The 21,500-nt window shown below is 36.4% G+C and overlaps 1 protein-coding gene across 8 annotated transcripts in view; it reads right to left on the bottom strand.

Moving 5' to 3' along the window:
- Nucleotides 1-21,500, bottom strand: part of SEMA6A (semaphorin 6A) — a 294,872-nt gene that overhangs the window by 96,347 nt on the left and 177,025 nt on the right. For 4 of the 8 annotated variants that reach the window (XM_073676968.1, XM_073676951.1, XM_073676949.1 and 1 more), the window contains 3 exons: nucleotides 21,404-21,424; nucleotides 21,192-21,239; nucleotides 14,439-14,579 (listed from right to left, as the gene is read on the bottom strand). In XM_073676968.1, coding sequence (XP_073533069.1) covers nucleotides 14,439-14,579; nucleotides 21,192-21,239; nucleotides 21,404-21,424 — 210 coding nt within the window. The remainder of the gene's footprint in view (nucleotides 1-14,438; nucleotides 14,580-21,191; nucleotides 21,240-21,403; nucleotides 21,425-21,500) is intronic. The other 4 variants (XM_073676972.1, XM_073676960.1, XM_073676976.1 and 1 more) reach the window with 2 other exon arrangements.

Raw genomic sequence — 21,500 nt, 5'->3', positions numbered from 1 at the left:
TATTATGTCTCATTGTATTGTTACCATTTCTTCTTTTATGGAGGCTGCTGAGCAACTCCCCTTAATTTATGTTACTAAACTCTTGCTGCTGATATTATCTGTACACCTCTTGTCAAGGAGTGGCACTTTGTTGTCGTTATTTCTCATTTTTTCCCTTTATTAGAAGTTTTCTGATATTTTTATACATTTTTCAATAAATATTGTTATCCTTTTACTCTGATACGCTCCATTTTTCTTTTGGGTTATATTTCATATATCTAGTGCATGCGTTTGACCTATATGCCCCAAGTACAGAGTAAACAAAGCCTAACTTGTGGACCAGGACCTAGGTATTGTAATGCAAAGGCTGGGTTGATTGCCGATCGTATATACTAGATAATTAACATAAATAAATCAATAAATAGCTAATGCCATCAATCTCTATTGATTTTATAATATTGCATTCCATCATAATATTCTGCCACCTGTGCCTGTCTCTTATGATGTTGAGCAAAGCTTTTACCAGCTTGCCAAAAAATATATTGACCAGTTGGCCACTCGATCAGAGACAGCTGTTAATCACAAGAGGAAAAATAATGACAGATCCTTGGCTCATCGGACAAGGAGACAATTGTAACATACAACAAACTAACCCAGAATGTGCTGACAGCAAACAAAGTCACTTAAAATATTGCCTTGTCCATTTAAGATCACAATAACCAGAAAAAGCCAATCCCACCTTCTTTCTAACCGATGAAAACTTGCAATGGTGAGCACTATTATGAATGAGGTATCTGATCCTCGCAAGCGTCATGAAGTTCTTGACAAGTGTTCTACAAACAGATGCTTTTTATCAGACTTATCTGATCTCACTAGAGCTCTTGGACTGAATTCTCTCTGCTGATACTGCAAACTGCTCTGTTTTACATCTGGGAAATATAAGAATATGTGCATATGCTAAGCACGTAACCCTTTTGGGTATACAGCATACTGTGTCCTTGTAGGAAAGTGGATCACAAAATTGCAAAGCCTTCATCAGTTTAAAGCCTATTTTGCAGAATTTCAGTTGACAAGGAAATTTGTTTCTCAGCACATAATGAAGTTTGCCACAATACGAGCATATGACAATAATGACACTGTTATGTACCAAGGTGTAAAGTTTTGTTGGGGAAAAAATATATATAGGTCTTTATTACACAAGAAGGTAATGGAAAAACAGCAGGTCTCATTTTACTGAATGGAAAGCTGGAGACTTTCCTGGCTTCTCTGGAATCCATTTCAGGTTGGAGAGACATCTGCTTCCTGAAAAATTTATCAGTATTATCACAGGTGCCTCCGCCAGGCATTTTATTGACAGATGGACAGGACGCTGAAGCAGAGTATGGCCATGTGTGAACAGCACCATTTGGCAGCCATTTTTATTTCACTAACAATAACAATGGATTACAATATGCCACATGGATGATCAAAAGATAATTTTAATAGAAATTACATACTTTTTAAGGTCCACAAATAAGGACATACATGGAATCTGAGGAGTCTCATATGCATTGCTAAAATTAGCATCTGTAAGATAGTCTTTTTTGGATGAGAACATGATCAGCATGACTATTAGCTGATCTCTGTAACAAAAAGGTGGTTGCATACAGGGGTTCCCCTCTTTAGATTTACATTGACGGACCTCTATACCAATACCAACTGTGTGAGTTGTATACCAAAAACTATATTTAGCTTATCTACTCATATCATTACAGTTCATTTTATTTTTTATTTTTTAAGATTAGGCAAATGTGTTTTCTCTAGAAACAGTGCTATTACTGTCTATTGGCTGATATTGCAGATTAGCGCCTTTAAAGCAAATGAGACTTGATTTCAATACCATTCACATCCCATAGACAAATGTGCTTCTGTTTCTGGCAGAAAATAAAAAATTACTTTTTTTTGACAATTTAAGACTAATGTACATTAAAAGTATTTTACTGCAAAAGAAATGTATCACCTATCAACAAGATATAAAAGTTAAATGAAGGTATAAAATTAAAATCATTGAATAAAGGTCTAATCAGACATTCTGCTGGGATTCCGAACAGAATGTGATCTCTGATCCCCTGATTTTTCTCACAGTAATTGACATGAATGGAGAGACAACAGTCATGACCTGTAGGAACCCTTGTTATGGTGATCAGTGGGGATCCCAGAAGGAGCTCCCAACGATCAAACGTTTATTACTGGTGAGGAGCGAGCATGCTCCTTACTCGAGATTTACGAGCATGCTCGGGTGTTTCCCGAGCATCATCAGCGTGCTTGGGTGCTATGTTTTAGTCACTCCATGCGCATGCTTTGCGACTATTTGACAGCTTTAATACATCTGAGGAATTCTTTTTTCTTAGGCATTCCTCACATGTATTAAAGCTGTCAAACAGTCGCAAATCATACACACGGAGTGACTAAAACATAACACCCGAGCACGCTGAAGATACTCGACGAGCACCCCAGCATGCTCGCCGAAAGGGTTAACAGAACATACTCGCTCATCACTATTTATTACCTATCCTGTAGATAAAGGATAAATGTCTTTCATGGAAAAACCCTATTAAGTGCAATATATTATATGACTGATCGATTGAAGGAAAGTGCTTGCATTTTAGACAAAACATTTTGACAATAAACAATGAAATAAATGTTTGTCAAATCTGTTTGCTGTGTTTTCTCTTTTTTTAATTACTTTTGAATTGACATGTTGACATTAATTGGTCTTACTTGCTCATCACTATTCAGACTAATTATTTTTGAAATTTGAGGACATTTTTATTTTGTTTTCATTGGACCAGCTCATTAATCATACTATTGTCAGTATATAAAACAAAGCTCAGCAAAGCTATATGGAAAATAAAAGAAATGCCATCATGTAAGCAAAATAGCAACATATAAGGCCTCTCAGCAGTTCTGATTGGCCAAGAAGGCCAACTGGCACATAAAATATTAGATCCATATTAGTGAAAGATTCCTTTTAAATTTAATTTATATTTTATAGCCATCTTACCCATGTTTCCAGGATCTTTATTAAAAATGTAAAAAGCCTATTAAGATACATTTTCTTTCCTACTCATCAGATTACCTCTAGGCTTTGAAAGTCACAATCTCTCCATCATCCAGTATAATATGGGTCAAGGCGGTGACCTCACTTCAATGTATGGAGAAGCTCAGTGCCACATGGTACTGTTGGTTGAAATTAAGGGAGTCAACAGATTCTCATCTTGGCTACCTAAATGTACTCCTTCTGGCTTTTCCTCTTAACATTGTTGAGCCTGTCTTGCTTTACCAGCGGCATTATTAATGTGCCAAAACTCTTCCCCTCTTCTTGTTCCCTGCCCTTTACTATTCTATCTCTATTCTTCTTTCTTATTCTCGTTCGTATATTTTTAACCCTTCTTTGGTTAATTTTTTGATATATATATTCAATCCTAATATGTGCTGGAATGAATCTACATTCCAACTTCCATGTATGTTGCAGACCTAGAGGCTTTCCCCCTTGGTTTCAATGCTGTTTCCATGTTTTGTTTTTTGCCTGACATGCTTTAATAAAAATTTATTGAACAACAAATGTCATTCATGTTTTATTAAAAAGGGTAGTTTAGTTTAAGAAAAAAAAATCAAAATACCGTTCAAGACTAGCACCTATTAAACAGAACAGAGAGCAGCTGCAATGTGTATTTCTAGCTCTGAAGGACCACCATACATGCTTTCTTTCTAATGATATCACTCCTATTGTAATACTTCATTTTCCCTGTCGAAATGCTGTAGAAAAATAGAATAATTGCGACAAGGTGCCCTCATAAATTACAGCTCATTGTTGTGGGTCCAATAATGTGAAATTCAATTATATAAAAAGCAGACCCTTCTACCAAAAAAGCATTGCTCCTTTATGATGCTGAACCAAATATATTAGTGATGCTAAAGAACAATATACAGGAATGTAAACTTACTTAGTGGGACCCGATTTTCTCCTGCACTGGACACTAGATAAAAAATAATGTATGTCTAGAAATGATAGAAAATTGCAAAAATATTTCTGTTTTTTTAATAAACATAATGGTAGGTGAAATTGGATGGTAAGGTTATTAAATCCCCCATACACATTAGAATAACATCAGCCGAACCTGCCGATATCAATGAGATCGACCCACAGTCTAATGTTCATGGGGGCTTGGACTCTCCTCTGACAGATGATGTAAAGGGAGAAAAAGATCCAAAGTCTACAATTTTGGACCTTTTGTTTTTTTCTTAACTGTTAAGCTGCCACAGTGATGTCTGGCAGCAGCCGTCTCATAGAGAATACTGAAGTGATCGGCAAAACTAGAGCTTTTATGTATGAGACAGTTGGGTGCCACGCCGAACTATCAATAGCTATCTAAAGTGTACTGGGGGCTTTTCTCCTTTTCAAGTTCTTTCAGCCATTTATTAAAGAATCAATCCCATGTACAGTACAGACCAAAAATTTGGACACATCTTCTCATTTAAAGATTTTTCTGTATTTTCATGACTATGAAAATTGTACATTCACACTGAAGGCATCAAAACTATGAATTAACACATGTGGAATTATATACTTAACAAAAAAGTGTGAAACAACTGAAAATATGTCTTATATTCTAGGTTCTTCAAAGTAGCCACTTTTTGCTTTGATGACTGCTTTGCACACTCTTGGCATTCTCTTGATGAGGTTCAAGAGGTAGTCACCGGAAATGGTTTTCACTTCACAGGTGTGCCCTGTCAGATTTAATAAGTGGGATTTCTTGCCTTATAAATGGGGTTGGGACCATCAGTTGTGTTGTGCAGAAGTCTGGTGGATACACAGCTGATAGTCCTACTGAATAGACTGTTAGAATTTGTATTATGGCAAGAAAAAAGCAGCTAAGTAAAGAAAAATGAGTGGCCATCATTACTTTAAGAAATGAAGGTCAGTCAGTGTGAAAAATTGGGAAAACTTTGAAAGTGTCCCCAAGTGCAGTTGCAAAATCCATCAAGCGCTACAAAGAAACTGGCTCACATGAGGACCGCCCCAGGAAAAGAAACCCAAGAGTCACCTCTACTTCTGAGGATAAGTTTATCTGAGTCACCAACCTCAGAAATCGCAGGTTAACAGCAGCTCAGATTAGAGACCAGGTCAATGCCACACAGAGTTCTAGCAGCAGACACATCTCTTCAATAACTGTTAAGAGGAGACTTTGTGCAGCAGGCCCTCATGGTAAAATAACTGCTAGGAAACCACTACTAAGGACAGGCAACAAGCAGAAGAGACTTGTTTGGGCTAAAGAACACAATGAATGGACATTAGACCAGTAGAAATCTGTGCTTTGGTCTGATGAGTCCAAATTTGAGATCTTTGGTTCCAACCACCGTGTCTTTGTGCGACGCAGAAAAGGTGAACAGATGGACTCTACATGCCTGGCTCCCACCATGAAGCATGGAGGAGGAGGTGTGATGGTGTGGGGGTGCTTTTCTGGTGACACTGTTGGGGATTTATTCAAAATTGAAGGCATACTGAACCAGCATGGCTACCACAGCATCTTGCAGCGGCATGCTCTTCCATCCGGTTTGCGTTCAGTTGGACCATCATTTATTTTTCAACAGGACAATGACCCCAAACACACCTCCAGGCTGTGTAAGGGCTATTTGACCAAGAAGGAGAGTGATGGGATGCTACGCCAGATGACCTGGCCTCCACAGTCAACAGACCTGAACCCAATCGAGATGGTTTGGGGTGAGCTGGACCGCAGAGTGAAGGCAAAAGGGCCAACAAGTGCTAAGTTTCTCTGGGAACTCCTTCAAGATGACTACCTCTTGAAGCTCATCAAGAGAATGCCAAGAGTGTGCAAAGCTGTCATCAAAGCAAAAGGTGCCTACTTTGAAGAACCTAGAATATAAGACATATTTTCAGTTGTTTCACATTTTTTTATTAAGTATATAATTCCACATGTGTTAATTCATAGTTTTGATGCCTTCAGTGTGAATGTACAATTTTCATAGTCAAGAAAATACAGAAAAATCTTTAAATGAGAAGGTGTGTCCAAACTTTTGGTCTGTACTGTATGTATATTTTTTGCAATTAAATGTGTGTATATATGCATCTAATGTACTGTGAGTGTCTTAATATTCTCACCTACCATCGCTTTCTCTGGTGTCTAGTTCTTCTCCTCTTCTCAGTGACATCACCGCTCTTCAGACTCTCCATGTCTCACTGCACTCTGTGTGACTCGGAAGTGGCTTTTACAATGTAAGTCTAGGTAGCATTAGAGCGAGGGTCCATAGGCTTACATTGTAAAAGAGACTTTCGGCTCATGAATAGAGCATGGAGTGAGCCGGCTAGTCGCCATTTGCGGTGATGTCACTGAGAAGCAGAGCAGAACGGCGCTCTGCCGTATATTATTGTATATTAATACACTCACACTACATTACATGCATTTATACACATACATTTAATAAAAAATATACACACACACACATGCAATCTGTGTAAGTGCATTATACCATTAAGAAACACACTACAGTCTCTAGTCCTCCAGAATGAAGTGTCAACTGAGCTGGAAAATATGCAAATGTGAAAATTAGCATTTTCACATGTTATATCACAGTGCAGGAGCTAATTTATGTAAATACAGCACATTCTGATAAGCCTATTTATCAGTGCTGCATCCTCGTGTTTACCCCTGATAAATATTCTTGGGCAAACATTGACTTAAGCATGTGTCATCTTATATTGTATAACGCTAATGCATGAATTGAAATTAGATGTCCTATTTTATTACGGGAGTCGAGCACATCAAAATGAAGGGAGTGATTCTCTTTGTCACAATATTTGATACACTTACTGCGTTGTCAACACAAAGACTAGTCAATTCATTCTAAAGAACTCGTTACCCACAAAAAAATAATGGGCTATGGCCAATGAATTTATCGCAGTTGACAATAAATTCTTAATATGAAAGGTGGCAAGAGCTTATTTCTCAGACAATTATTAGGCTCTATTCACGTCACATTAAAACCTTACATAGTATACACGGCGGTATGTACCAAATGGATCCATAAGGCTCCATTCACCAAATGAAATGTTGGATCAATATACTTTTTTTTTCCTGTGGCTTTGAACAACATACTAGACTAAACTGCTCCATAAAAAGGTCTACAGTAAGAAAAAAAGTACTACACTCTATACTTTTTTTTTTCTTACAATCGCTTATTAGTAACATCGTGCTATAAGCCTGTGAAAGTGGGAAAATTAATAGCTTTTCACTGAAGGTAAATGAAGATATACCTTCAACATATCATTGTAGCTCAAAAGGAACTGAATGGTCTATGACACTGCCACTACTGGTGAACACAGACAGCAGGAAATGCTACGTACCTCGGGCCTAGGGGTCCTCGGTATTGGTTAAAACATTTCAAGATTAAAAAGCTGGATCCAGATTTGTTAGCCTTAGGCTAGGTTATTGCTAGTGAAAACACGTGCAGCTAATCATCAACTCTGCACTCGCTGCTGTAGGCGAAATGTATTGTAGTTCTATATGACACTCATTCAAGTGCATGAGCAATCATGTGATATTTGGCCCGTATGTGTCCTCCGCAGTGGGAACAATTCTATTATTAAAATATAGACAGGTAGTCCAGATAGTACCCATATAGACTACACACATTCTTAACATATTAGATTAATTTATAGTATAATAGAAATAGAAATGAGTCGCAAAAGACACTACATAATCATACAGTCACCCAATATTATCGTGAACACTTTGTCTTTCATTTCTTCTGCCACAAGTTGCAGAGCCATTAAATTAACATAACTTGTCAACCCGTCCCACGTGTTTATTCTAAGCTCTGACCTCTGTGTTCTGTAAGGAAAAGTCAGCTCCAGTAACCATCAATACTCCTAGCTCAGCCTAATGAAAGAGAACTCCAGACATTATGCCCCAAGGATAAGTCAGCATTCAGACAGTGTTTTACCACTCTAATGAACAGATCTGGGGGGTGGGTTATCAAAAATGTAAAGTCTGATTTTGAACTGGGGCAGAAAACCCTTAAGCGCCATGAAAAGTAGTACATCACATCCATTAGCCTCACTAGAAAAAGAAGGTAGAGAGCAAATGGAGCATGTCCTGAAAACTAACACCCTGCATTTAAGAGTAGAAATGGATAGGACTATGGAAGCCAAGTCCTGAGCCTTTAGTGCCGGTATTTCTGATATAACTGAATCTGCAATAGTGACCTATGGAAAGTTTCATTCAGAAAAAAATTAAATGCTTTTTTAAAAAATCTTTTGTGCAAATTAACTAATTTGGATATATTTATAATGTTCTAAGATCTGCTACAGTCTGATGAACACATTAATAATATCAGTAATTAAATGAAATGGTGCAATTAGAAAAAGCTTTTGTCTAAAACATTTCATATAAATTCCATCATAAAATATTTTTTTTTTCAAAGCCATTTTTTTTGTTCGATTCTTATTTTTTTTTGCTTCCTTTTATATAACATTAGCAAAACCGACTTCCCTGTTCACTTAGGCAACCTTCCAGTAGGAGTTTTCCAATACATCTGCAGAACATTAATTCTTATCTTGTCATTGGACAGGAACAGATTTCCTCTTCCTGAGAACATTTCCACTTCCTCAGTAAGTGATCTCAGAACACTCATGATGTATTCATAAAAAATACTGACATCTATGTATTCTATAGTATAGCTTTATACATTATCTGCCATTTCAGGTAGCTTGTAAATATTTCTTGAATTTAGAATATATTAGACATTATCGCTTGCCTGCTAAAGTGTTGACCATCTCGTTGACTGGACATACAGACTTGGTAAAAAAAATAACTCTTATCTAAAGGGCCTAATGCATAAATTAATACAAAAAGTTTCAGCGTTGCACATAACAGCCAAAAAAATCACACATTTTAAAACAGGCTCCAAAAATCGAAAAATTAGGGACAACACTGGCAAGAGTAAATGATTAACAATAGTAAATATATACAAATGTTACAAATGTTAGCCCAAATTGTACAAGAAAAATGAAGATCAATTAAAAATAGAACTCACATCGGAGTGCTCTCTTCCTTTCCAAATAGTTATAGCCTAATCGATCTATATGTACTGATCAACTGTACAGCAAAATGGGGTGTTGTAGGCTAATGTATTCATTTGGAGTCTTTTTTTTGTTGTTAAAATTTTTTTAAAGAGATCTTAAAATGTATTTAGTATTTTTACATTTATTTAGCATTTATATATTTTGTATTTATTAGAGATTAGCAATTCGAAACGCACTGTTCTGGTCCAGCGTCCAGTTCGGTCTCAGTGGCAGCCGGTCTTCACTTTTGCACCTGGCATGGATGACTCTGGCTTTATCGTGACATCTCAAGGGACAGTCATAGTCACAGGCACAAAGATGCCAGACACAGAAGTGAAGACCGGCTGGCTCTGAAGACCAGACTGGACACTGCATCAGGACAGAGCAAATCAAATTGCTCATCTCTAGTATTTTTTACATTTCTTTCAATGTCTTATATGATGCATGTTCATCTAGAAGCTCCATGTTTATCATATCATCCCATTAACATAAATGAAGCTGTCAATTACATGTAATAATATGTAAGCATGTAGAAAATATACACAATAATAGCAACCCTTTCATATCGGTTCATCTAACAGACTTTGATCTTGCTCCACACATCTGATAAGAAATCTAAATCTGTATAAACCTCTTAAGGGAAAATGTATTAATTTGCATAATATAAAATAATGAATAACATATAGAAATAAACCACAAACTACAACAAAGGGTGGATGCATAAATTCTGGAAAGTTTCTTGACTACATTTTAGCAGACCAAAGCCTTAGATTCCATATTTACTCAAAAACATCATAAATCATGATTGTTTAGTGTGGAATAAGAAAGTTGACACATTCTACATGGAATCATTTTCTATGAGAAGCAGGAAGACAAAAGGTGAATTGTTAAAATAAACTTGGAGTTCACATCTGTGTTAAATAAGACAATGGTCCTATTACTTGAGACGAGGAAAGAAGAGACTGAACCTCCTGCAGTTCACAACTGCGTCTAATTAATCAAGCTCATTAAGTAAGCTGGGAAGACTCCAGACACTTGGAAACATCAGGAGAAAACAGGGGAGCTGGCAGCATTTACCTATAAGTTATAAACATCTAGAGAAAGGTGCAAGGAGAAAAGAAACCAGAGGAAGATCAATAGGGAAGGTCATGGGAAATGCAGCCTAATGAACGAAGAAAATAAGTCCATTTTCTCTAGACTGCATTTAAGATCAGTGTCTGACACCCACAGGTTCGGTTAGTATATCTATTGTACACGTACACAAGCAGTATGTCATTACTAATAGGATAAAGCCTTGGAATATGTTACAGAGAGACTGGTTGTTTTGATTTACTTGACTTAAAAGGACAGTAACACCTTTATATAAATCCATCCATTCCTAGCCCATATTTGTAAAATGTTCTTCCTTTGCTGTATTTTCCTAGGCATAAAATTTGTCTTCCTAGCCACGATCCAATAAACGTTCCAATTCTTTTTTATTTTATCTATTTAGAATTTAACCATTTATGGAAATATTCTTTATGTTAATTATTCTGTTATTATGTTTCAATGCTTTTCTTGGGCAACAATTAGCCCAGTGCTATAATAGGCTATAAAATGTTGGAGAGGCACAATCAATGCAACAGAGTTGATTAAAACATTCCTGCTTCAATAGAGGCAGAAATAATCTAAGAATGGATCGGTGCATTAAGGATTGTACTTCTAATTATTCACTGAGCTTTAGTCCTTTTCAAATATCTCTCATAACTTAAATGTTGTCATGCATGGGTCATATGGTTTGTCCAAAGAACCTGTAGCCCTAATCCTTAAAGGCGTTGTCCAGGACAAAGGTTTTGATGACTTAGTAGTAGGACAAGTGGGGTATGACACTCACCCCCTCCCACTAATCAGAGCTATGATGCTTCCCATCTGCACACTATAGGGCCAGTACATCAAAGCTTTTAAGCCAGAAAACTGGCATAAAATACTTTAAAAAGTTGGAAAATGTTTGAGCAAGTTGAGGTTGTGCAAAAATATAGCAAGTCTTGAGATCTTGGGTGAAACTGGGGAGGAGCTGGGATATGGGGCGCGGCTATGCCCACCCATCAAATTCAGCAAAATTGCTGGCGTTTCTTACTCTATATTTGCTACTTTAGTCTCTGAGAAGATGAGTCAAGTTCATTATGTCATGTGTGACTCTTAATGAATTTGGAAAAATGCACTACACCAAGCCCTTCATTAAGACTGGCATGTGCAACAGTCTTAATGAATCAGCCCCTATGTATTCTGATTGGGGTCGGCCTACCACTGATCTGATATTGATGACCTATACTGAGGATAGGTCATAAATATCTTAGTCTCTGGCAACCCCTTTATGATGATGCATCTGAGATCCCATTCCAAATTAGTTATTTGGCCAAATCAATTGTTTGTATATGGAGAACATAACAATCTTGTAGGCTTGAACTATATGGGACGTTTGTTGGATGCAGCTACTGTTATTTACTGTGCTGATAAAGAAAAAGTTCTCAGGCTTTACATTTTTTTTCTTATATCAACCATTGAGAAGACCAAGTTTTATGCCATGGAGTTTTAGCACTAAGAAAACACTTTAAAAAACAATTGCTAGGGATGTGTGGTGAGAATATTAGATGTTAATGCCACTTTAAGGGAAGGAACCAAGGAGGGAGGCAAAGTACAATGGTAGCAGGAGGAGGGAGAAGGGTTAGTGTAGGAAGTGATAATAGTTAAACTTGCAAATGTGAGAAACATACAAAAGTCTATGGAAAATAAAAAAACACTGCACAGAAATAAAACATACACTGGAGTTGTAACAATCTCAATTGCTCCCATTTGTTTAGAGGAGAAGAAAAGAACAGCGAGTTAATTTACCTGCTAAATGCAGGAAGACAAGAAAGCTGTCAGCAGCGAGCAGCGAGCATGCTGAACATATATGTATTTTTAACTTGCGCGGAAATTTATTCTGTATGCACAACAACTCCAGAGTATATTTAGCTAATTAAGCAGTGGTGTACAAATGTCACATCCCAATGAGCCAAGCAATTTCAAGGGCCACCTAGCACATCCTTATCCTCCAGGTACCTGAGCTTGTGCATATGTTGAACATATGGATGTGACATCATCAAACCACTAGTGTCATTGCAAACCAAGCAACAAGTGAATTAAGAATTAGTACACAGAAGGAATTTTACTGTCAGAATGGAAATGAAAGAAAACACCTTCCAAAGAAATTACACTTAATAACACCACATAGCACTTTGCAAAACAAAAAGTGAAAACAAAAACTGTAGTTGACAAAATCAAAATCGTCAGCAAAAGTGATTAAAAAAAAACAACAAGAAATTAAAAACAAAACAAAACAAGCATTTCATTGGATTTTGTGTAGGGCGCGGTTACTCATTGTCTTCCCGTTTTATGCTGCTGCTGTTTAATATCACTCGGGAATAAGTGCACAGACAGACAAGGAGTATTAAGCACACAAATGTGATAATGATCAAACACCCATGCGTAACCTCTGCCACCATTGTGTTTCATACTCTTTACATGTTGGCATGTGGGATGCTTTCAGCTTAGTCAATATGATATGCACAAGATCGTCCATAGAAGCGCCAAGAAACACCCCCAAATAAATCATTAAAATAATCTTGCGATATTATGACCTAAATAACAGATACATCTGCAAATTATTTCTCTTTTCTTTACGTAAACTTTTACCCCTATGGAAGACAGTGACAAAAAAATCAACAGATTCTTAGCAAGTTCCTGGGTTGCTTTTGTATTTGTAGTGCAAGATTTCAGGTTCAGCACCTCGTTCATTAATCATGTCTTACTGTAACACCCATGAGAAACCATCGAGCACAATGTAATATCTATTATTTGCTCTAATGACAGGAGAGAAGCATCAAGATAATGTTCAAATTAGTTCTTCGGATGATTCGGATGAGATAATGGGCTGGGACAGAGCGCCATTTCTTCATGAATAGGTCAGAAATCATAAAGCGGATCTGTTCCAAATTGTCTACTCTTTCACAGAAGACGATTGAATTTCTCAGTGTCTAAGACATTCCACTTTTCTTCATGGGTTAATAATCAAAGGGCACTACTTTAATCAGAAAAAAAACTGACATTAACCATTGTGTTCTGTTGTGAAGTCTGTGGCTGGTATATCGGCAGTTACGGGTCATTTCCTCTAGGTTACAGGTCAATAACTTTCATATTGCAGTCCATTCTCTTATGTAATAAAGAGGAGCACCACCCTTTTATCCTACCAAGTGCCCTTTGTGAGGTAATGTATGTAGAAAATGGGTCACACATGAAGAATGCTCTTAACTAAATGTTCACAAGAGTAAAGAAATGGTAGTCATTATCTCCTTTGATAGGTTATAGAGAAGCGGGTGTATTAAATTAGTGTACAGTCACAAAACAATTTAGGTCTAATATTGTTATAGTCTGGACCAAATGGCTTCCAGATTTCCAGTCTGACTAGACTGCATAGAGGTAGAGGCAAACTGAAAGGGATGGGAGCAGGAACAGCTCTGTTTTATTTTGACACCTACCATTGTTTACACCCTCCCGTTTTTTTTTTTTTTTAATAAAATATACAAGCAGCATTTATATCTCAAAAAAATGGGGGCAGAACTCCAAGGTCATATGGTAAGAAAATGGATTTTAAATCAACTCATGCGACGTTTCGGCTCAAAATAGAGCAGAGAAAGGCTCTACTATCTTAAGCCGAAACGTCGCATCGGATGATTAAAATCTGTTTTCTCCTAGCTGGCCTTGGATTGCCACCCCATTTTTTTACTTGTATACAAAAGGTTTTGGGGATAACCTTGGGGGCTTTGCACCCATTTCTGCATGAAAAATGCTGTGCTGCTTTTATATTTGTATGCATATATATCTACTTTTTTCAAAATAAAAGCAATAAATATATGTATATATAAATATCTACATATATATGTAGATATATATATATATCTTTTTAGATCTATTTTCTTTAAAAAAAATATTAAAACAGTGTGTACCGTATATATATATATATATATATATATAATATATATATATATATATATATATATATACACACACACATACTGTATATATATATATATATATATATATATTATAGAGCAAAAACAGAATCAAAAGAGACATTTCTGAACAAAATAAAAAACATAAATTTTGCATACATGTACATAGTCCGATTATTTCAAAACCACCTGATTTGTGCATCATATTGAACTAATCCAGCTGAAAGCATCCACACCATGTAAATCACCTCCCTCCCCAAGTGACTTCTCATTACACAAAAAGGCTTTCTTTTCCAAGGCCTTACCCTTTTTGTCCCGGTGATTATGGAAAGAGTCTGCCACGTGGGGGTCTGTGTTCTCAGAAGAGTCATAGGTGTCCTTCCAGTCCATGACAGTACCCCTATCGAAACTCTCATGCCCTCTTGAGTGGGAGGTTGTGCTGGGATCTAAGGAATTTGAGCGTTCAATTTCATCAGACACAGTTAGCAATAGATTTTCTCATAAGTGTATGATTGATTGATGCTTTAGAACAATTCCTACATGAAACAGACACATTTTCATTATTCTGTTGTAGTTTTATGAAGAGATCTATAAAACCTTCTATTACTACAGGGTAATAGTTTCCACACAAAGCTTTATTATGTTATTTCCAGGAGTAGCTTTTATTATTCATACACTGTACATGGCAAGTATGTGTTGTACGCTTAAAAACAATATACTGTAATACTTTACAATATAAGAGAATGATCACAAATAAAAATACCATTTAGTCATAGAATTGTCCTTATCTGTCAAGCTATTAAATATTCTGTTCGTCTATTTCATTAATAGATCTGTTTTTGGGAAAAATTGTTGACCACCAATATGGCGGTCACTACAGCTTCCAACGATACCATTCAGAAAGATTAAAGTTGCATCAGGATTGTTACATTATGGGAAATACAATTATTAACTAAAGCAGATAAGTAGGGAGAGGACAGAGGATTGGTTCCCATTAATTATTTAATTTGGAGGTATATTTTGTCTTATTCTTGAAGTCTCATTTCCAATTTAAATTCCAAGACTCATATTTCGTAGTGGTTTTATAACACCACTCTTGGTTGTTTTGTTTTCCAAAGTATGATTATTAAGGTTTCCTATACGGCTTGCTATTATTTTGCAGTCTGGACATATTTACGATTTAAATCATCATATATCATATTAATTGGATCTTCGGAATTGAATAGAGTCCTGGGCTGTAAATATTTCATATATTTTATGGTTTTTTTTTATAGCGGTTTGTGAAATATGAATGTTCAAAGTCAACATTTGTACGTTGCATTCTATTGATACTTTTGTAAGTTGGATGTAGAGTGTTATATTTGACAATGTAATATCATACAGAAAATTTCACAATGAGCCTAATGTGTGATGTAAAGACTTACAAAAGTTTATTTGTGAGGATTAAAAATTACTTAGTGCACAAAAGCTGGCCAGACAAATTCAATAACTGTTGGTTGAACACATATTCTGCTGTCAGTTACAGTATCGCTCTCAATTCCCCCAACACACATGACCACTTGGCTTGGTTTAGCTTGGCTAAGCGTTCATGTGTCTTCAAAAGGGAGAGCAGCAAGAAGCCAGTGCCAAGTGGCTCTGGCATCACCTGTCCAGAGATATCCGGGAGTCTCTTATACAGATGTGTATGAGGCCTTTAGCCTTGGGTGGGAAATTCTGTATAGAACCTACAATTATTTACTCAAACTATATTAGGTATTAGTGAAAATAAGTATGGCAGCAATGTGGACTAAAAGTTATCTATGTTTTGATCTGTAACAGATCATTTTTTATGGATGTTTTAGTTGTTTAAAGGAGAAATCCAGCTGAAAATATTCTGTAGGTGCCTGTCAGAAGATAAAATGGAAACTGTAACCTGGAAGCACTGATTTCCAGATTGAAGATGTTGCAACCCTCTTTAAAGACTAGGTTCTCAAAATGCTCTACATCTGTCTTGGGTATGCGCCATCTCCTAGACGAAACTTGCATGATCCCCAATCTGTACCTTCGATGTGCAGTACAGTGTGTAATCACAGCCAGAGTGGTTACTTAGGGGTTTTAATGTATTTAAATAGGGGGTTATTGTCTCAGACATTTTGTGAAACACTACTATAAAGCACTATAAATTGTCTTTTATTTAGATGGTATCTCAAGTTCAAGGTCACAGACTCCAACTGCCAATATTATCTGTAGACTCCAATACTTATAACATGTGAAAGGAACTGTGGATTTAACGGGAACCTGTCAGTTTAAACATGCTGGCCAAACCGTGGGCAGCATGTATCAGCTCCTGGCTGTGCCATTACAGCCATGTATGTTTTACTCTCGATTCAGAGAAAAAAATATACTTTTAATCAGGGACGGTTCTATTGACTAGTCGTACAGGCAGATCCACAGTGGCTTTTCTCCGCCCACTGACAGTGAATGACAAGACTCTGCCGATACACGCACACAGGCAGAGACTTCTCAGTCACTGTCAGTGGGCGGGGGGAAGCTGCCAAAGGGATCCGCCTGTATGACGAGTCAATAGTGCGGCTCGGCACCCCGATGTTGGTGATTAAAAGTATCTTTTTCTCTGAAATGCTGCTGTGTTTCAGAGTAAAACATATATGACTGTGATTGCACACCAGGAGCGGACACATACTGCCCACGGTTTGGGCAGCATGTTTCAGCTGACAGGTTCCCTTTAATGCCTGTGAAACTTCATATACATTTTGGTGTAGCATGTTCCTGAACATACCCTGATGCAGCTTGCCATAGGTTATGTTTTTATGCAGTACTGCCGGATTTTTGTGTAAGATTGCCTGGACATTTATTATTCTGTTTCTCACTTGTAATAAGACAGCTACTATTTGGAAACATGTTTTACATATTATAAGGGCTGCAAAGTGTTGCCTCTGTTTTTAGAACCTCTCTGATCAGAAAAAAAATGGAGCGTGCCATGTACATCTTTCTTGGTAAAACAGTTTAACATAAATGAATAAATCCATATATTGAGCAAACAGTGCTGCTTGTGTTTGCTTGGTCTATTGTGCATTCAGACATCTGTCAGTAATGTTCCTTGTAGAGTCAATAAAGTAGAAATATTGCTACAAAGAAACAATACATATTTAGGACAAATGCTACACTGTTTGACCCACTTGTGGTGTAGTTTCTGCAGGTAACAAAGAGACACCCTTCCTTTTTAGCAACAAAAGGGTCTTTGTCGGGGAGCTAAACGCAGAATAAACACTAAGGCTGGATTCTGAAAGACTATTGTGTTATGTATGGAGAAGAAAAACAACGGCACACAGTATGATACTGACGATGTGCTTGGTCATTTAAGGATAGAACACAAGAAAAGTAGCACCATCTTGTGCTCCTCTTTACCTTTGTTGTGAATTGTATAGACACTGCAATGGGCTTTTGTCATAAGCAGCAACGTTTATTATTTACACGTCTCTTATCCTGAAATTTGATCATAAGACGACACTAAATGTGATGGAATAAGAACAACTGCGTCAAGAAAAGTCTCAAGATTCTCTGATTTCATGGGAATCATTTATCCTCCTTATGTTCCACTAACAAGGAACAGGAAGAGTTTTGCTTTAAATGTATCCTTTGATCTTCCATGTGCCTACACCATCACCTTAGTTATCTTCTGTTTGCTTGCACTAAGAGATGGATTTCGTGGAAGTAATACTTCCTCAGCTCTAATTTCCTTGAGTTAATAGTTAATATCAACCTTGTAATAAATCAATGCCATAAATGAAAGATTGAGCTATTATGATAATTACATGAAATCATAATCTTTATCATGATTAGATTGATCATCTGAATCTCATCCAGCTTAACCTGTCTAGAGTGATTAGTTGCAGTACAGATATAATGAAATCATTTTAAATGGCATACTTAAAGGATACCTCTAACTAAGAGATGTACTTACCGGATGGAACCCTATCTTGGAGCATCACAGCTCTTTATAATTTTTCATTGCCAAGGTTATGAGAGATAAAATCTGATTTATAATGGGAAAAATTATGGAGCTAACATATTAAAAATCTGATTGTTTCTATAGAAAAATATGAGCTTAAGTCTAGTTGGAATAGGCAGTTGCTTATTCTCTTGCGTCCTGTTTTTTTTAAGTCTCTATTGTGTCTTGTACCAGCAATAGTAAATCTCTATCTAGAGACAATGTAATAGAAAATTTGGCTTGCAATGCATCAAATTAAGCCAAGAGAAACAACACTATGTAGAAGAGCTGTGAAGGTGGTATTGGGTTTTTCTATGACTTCAGGCATTCACAAATATTCAGTAATTAGTACAATAATGGTACAACATTATACACATACTTGCCTATTTAACCAGTTTCCACTGTATGTTTGTTGGTGCATAATTAAGTCTTATTCCCTAGGTATGTGAACTACACTAGGCAAGCAAAAAAAAGTTTTAGGATTTCCAATATGTATGGACCTCATTATAATGTTACTCTATTAATATAAATCTGTTTGAGTTAGTCTCCCTCATGTGCTCAAACAAAATTGGGGTAGTATGATAAGCTTAAAAGAGAAGATACAGATTAGATATTAGAAAAACTTTTTGACAGTGAGGGTGATCAATGAGTGGAACAGGCTGCCACGAGAGGTGGTGAGTTCTCCTTCAATGGAAGTCTTCAAACAGAGGCTGGACAGATATCTGTCTGAGATGGTTTAGTGAATCCTGCATTGAGCAGGGGATTGGACCAGATGACCCTAGAGGTCCCTTCCTACTCTACCTTTGTATGTTTCTATGATTCTAAAATATGGATAAACAAAAAAAGAAATTACAGGAAAAGGGAACTTTATATACATTACATTTGGAAGTAAAGTAATGAGTATTTCCAATCTAGGAGCCCCTAAAAGATTTGCTTTTGAAATTGGAAATGAGAATATAATGCATGCACTGTATATTTTACTCGACATCTCTCCAGCTGTTACACTACACAATCCAGTAAGTACTGTCAAATCATTATAATTGTAGCTTTCAAGACTGGTTGGGAAGTGTTTATCAACAAGAGCTTGAAAGACGTATCGTTGATCAACAGTTGTTATGAAATAAGATTAGATCCTACATAATTACTATTTTGCTCTTTAAGATAGCTGCATAGTTATGGAAAATCTCTTACATAAATAAATGCTAGTATATAATTTTAAACAATCTAAGGATTATTAAATTGGTTTACACTAGACTTGCTTTTTGTCCGTTTTACACGAAGACTTCAAGTGTAGCAATTCTATCATTAAAAATGATCATTATATAAAAGTTTTTATACATGACAGGCGCTGCAGGGTAATGCTGATTGGTGGGAGTCCAGGCTCTGAAACCCCCACCGATCAGTCAAAATACTGCTCTGAAGTGCACAGATCCTGTATGAGTTGCCCGCAAAGGGTGGTCTATAGGATCAATAGGAAGTCTAAGTGTCAATAGGCAGCTTTGTGAGAGTGAATGTACAGGCGCATAGATTTACTATTCAAACCGTACACAGGTCTTTATGCACAGCTCATGCAGGAGCTGTGGGCTTCAGAGTGGTAATATGACTGATCATTGGGGCCCTCAATGTCTATATTACGACACATCTGTTTTTTGTAGGCAGCAACATGTAAATTCATATTTTTCTTAAACATCATTGCTTTTAAAATCTGGTGAAATGACTGGAATAGGCACAAGAAGTTGAGGAACATCAACTACTCTAGGAGTACCACTGCAACACTAAGGCTATGAAGCCAATAAGATTAAATGCACTACACGTTACGTAATAGCAACTACAGACATCTAGTTAGATAAAAAGAGAGGAGGTTAGTAGTGCTAAGGAGGAATGGAAATGTTTGGTTATAATGATGGTCCAAGTTACCAAAATTGCCTCTTCTGGGTATAAAATCTGAGCTGGCCCCATACTTCTGAATGCACAATGAGCTGACCGCTATTCCCCCTGACTCTCCCATACCCTTGTACAGCTCAGCAGAGCGTGCATGTGTTTTGAATTGGGAGTAAGAAAAACTTCCGTAACTTAAGAATTGAGCATGTTTAAACTCAACTGCCCAATCCTTTTCTTTCCTGACACCTAATGTGTGGCCTCCCTATTAGTATAGTCCCTATAAATATTGGTCTAACCAATGTCCCCTGGCTTAGAAAGGGAAAACAAAACCTAGATTATTCGTCATCTGCTTTTAAGAAATATAATTTGGCAACTCAAACCACATTGCATTTAATTACAGACTTTAACGACTTTGTCTTCACATGCCAAAATATACCCATCAGAAACAATAGGGAGCTGTCTGAGAAGTACAGAAAGTTCTGTATAAATTTAGATATGTCATTTATCCACCTACATGCACAATGGGAAGAAATATCATTTTTATTGTTAATTTGTATGAAAATACTGTCAGGAAAGCAATTTGGAAGGTCATTAACCAGGCATTATCAGATTAAGGGAGCGGAATATATTATTAATGTAATATCAATTTATTAGCTTTGTCTGTAGCAATGGATATCAGACTTCCACAACCGTTCCTATTCTCTTTTAAAAGAAATATTTTTCCTCTGCCTGCCTGCAATGTTTCAAGTTTCATATCTTATATCCCCTTATCAGTGAAATACGAGACTTCAACTGGGAGATAAGTAAATATTAATACTCTTGCCACATTGCATTAATAGCTTAGGAGGTGCAAATGAAATTTCAACCTTAAAAATCTTAGCAGGAGGAACACTCCGCTTCTTATCTATTTTCTAATTATTTAAACATATTTTTTTCTTAGTGATAAATTGTACATTTACGGCTACTTTAATTTTACAGTTTTGTAGTCTGTAATTTAAAAAAAGAAATATGCCTTACTAACATAAAAAAAAAATAATAAAAAAATGGATTTTTACGGAACTAGCATTTTCTTAAATGGCAATTTTGGTAAACTCCAAACCACTGACAAGTATAAAAGGTCTACAATAGAGTAATACCGCTATTACTAAAGCTGCTTTACAAATGGTTTACAAAACATGTATAAACTGACCATACACTGTGTAAAATATTTCCTGATCTGGCGGTGCAGTAGAAAACTCTATGGAAAAATAGTTAAGGTACAAACTTATAAATGGTACAATGGCAAAAAGATTTTTTTCTACTAATTATGTATGTAAAATAATAAAAAAATACAGTTTATAGTATATTAAAAAAAATGGATAAAGCAATTTTTTAACGCTTAAATCTTTTTTTTTTTCTTACCATTTAATGCCACAAAAGAATCTGGAAGAGAAACAAAGAAAGAATATGTTACTTCTCCTTCCTCTATATAATGTATGGGCCATGAAATCTAACACTT

Source organism: Phyllobates terribilis, unplaced genomic scaffold (genome assembly GCF_046119375.1).
Source record: "Phyllobates terribilis strain yellow unplaced genomic scaffold, ASM4611937v1 Scaffold_1__5_contigs__length_1240528914, whole genome shotgun sequence".
Lineage (NCBI taxonomy): Eukaryota > Metazoa > Chordata > Amphibia > Anura > Dendrobatidae > Phyllobates > Phyllobates terribilis.
Note: the sequence above shows the minus strand (reverse complement) of the source record. Positions and strands in the feature narration are given on the sequence as shown.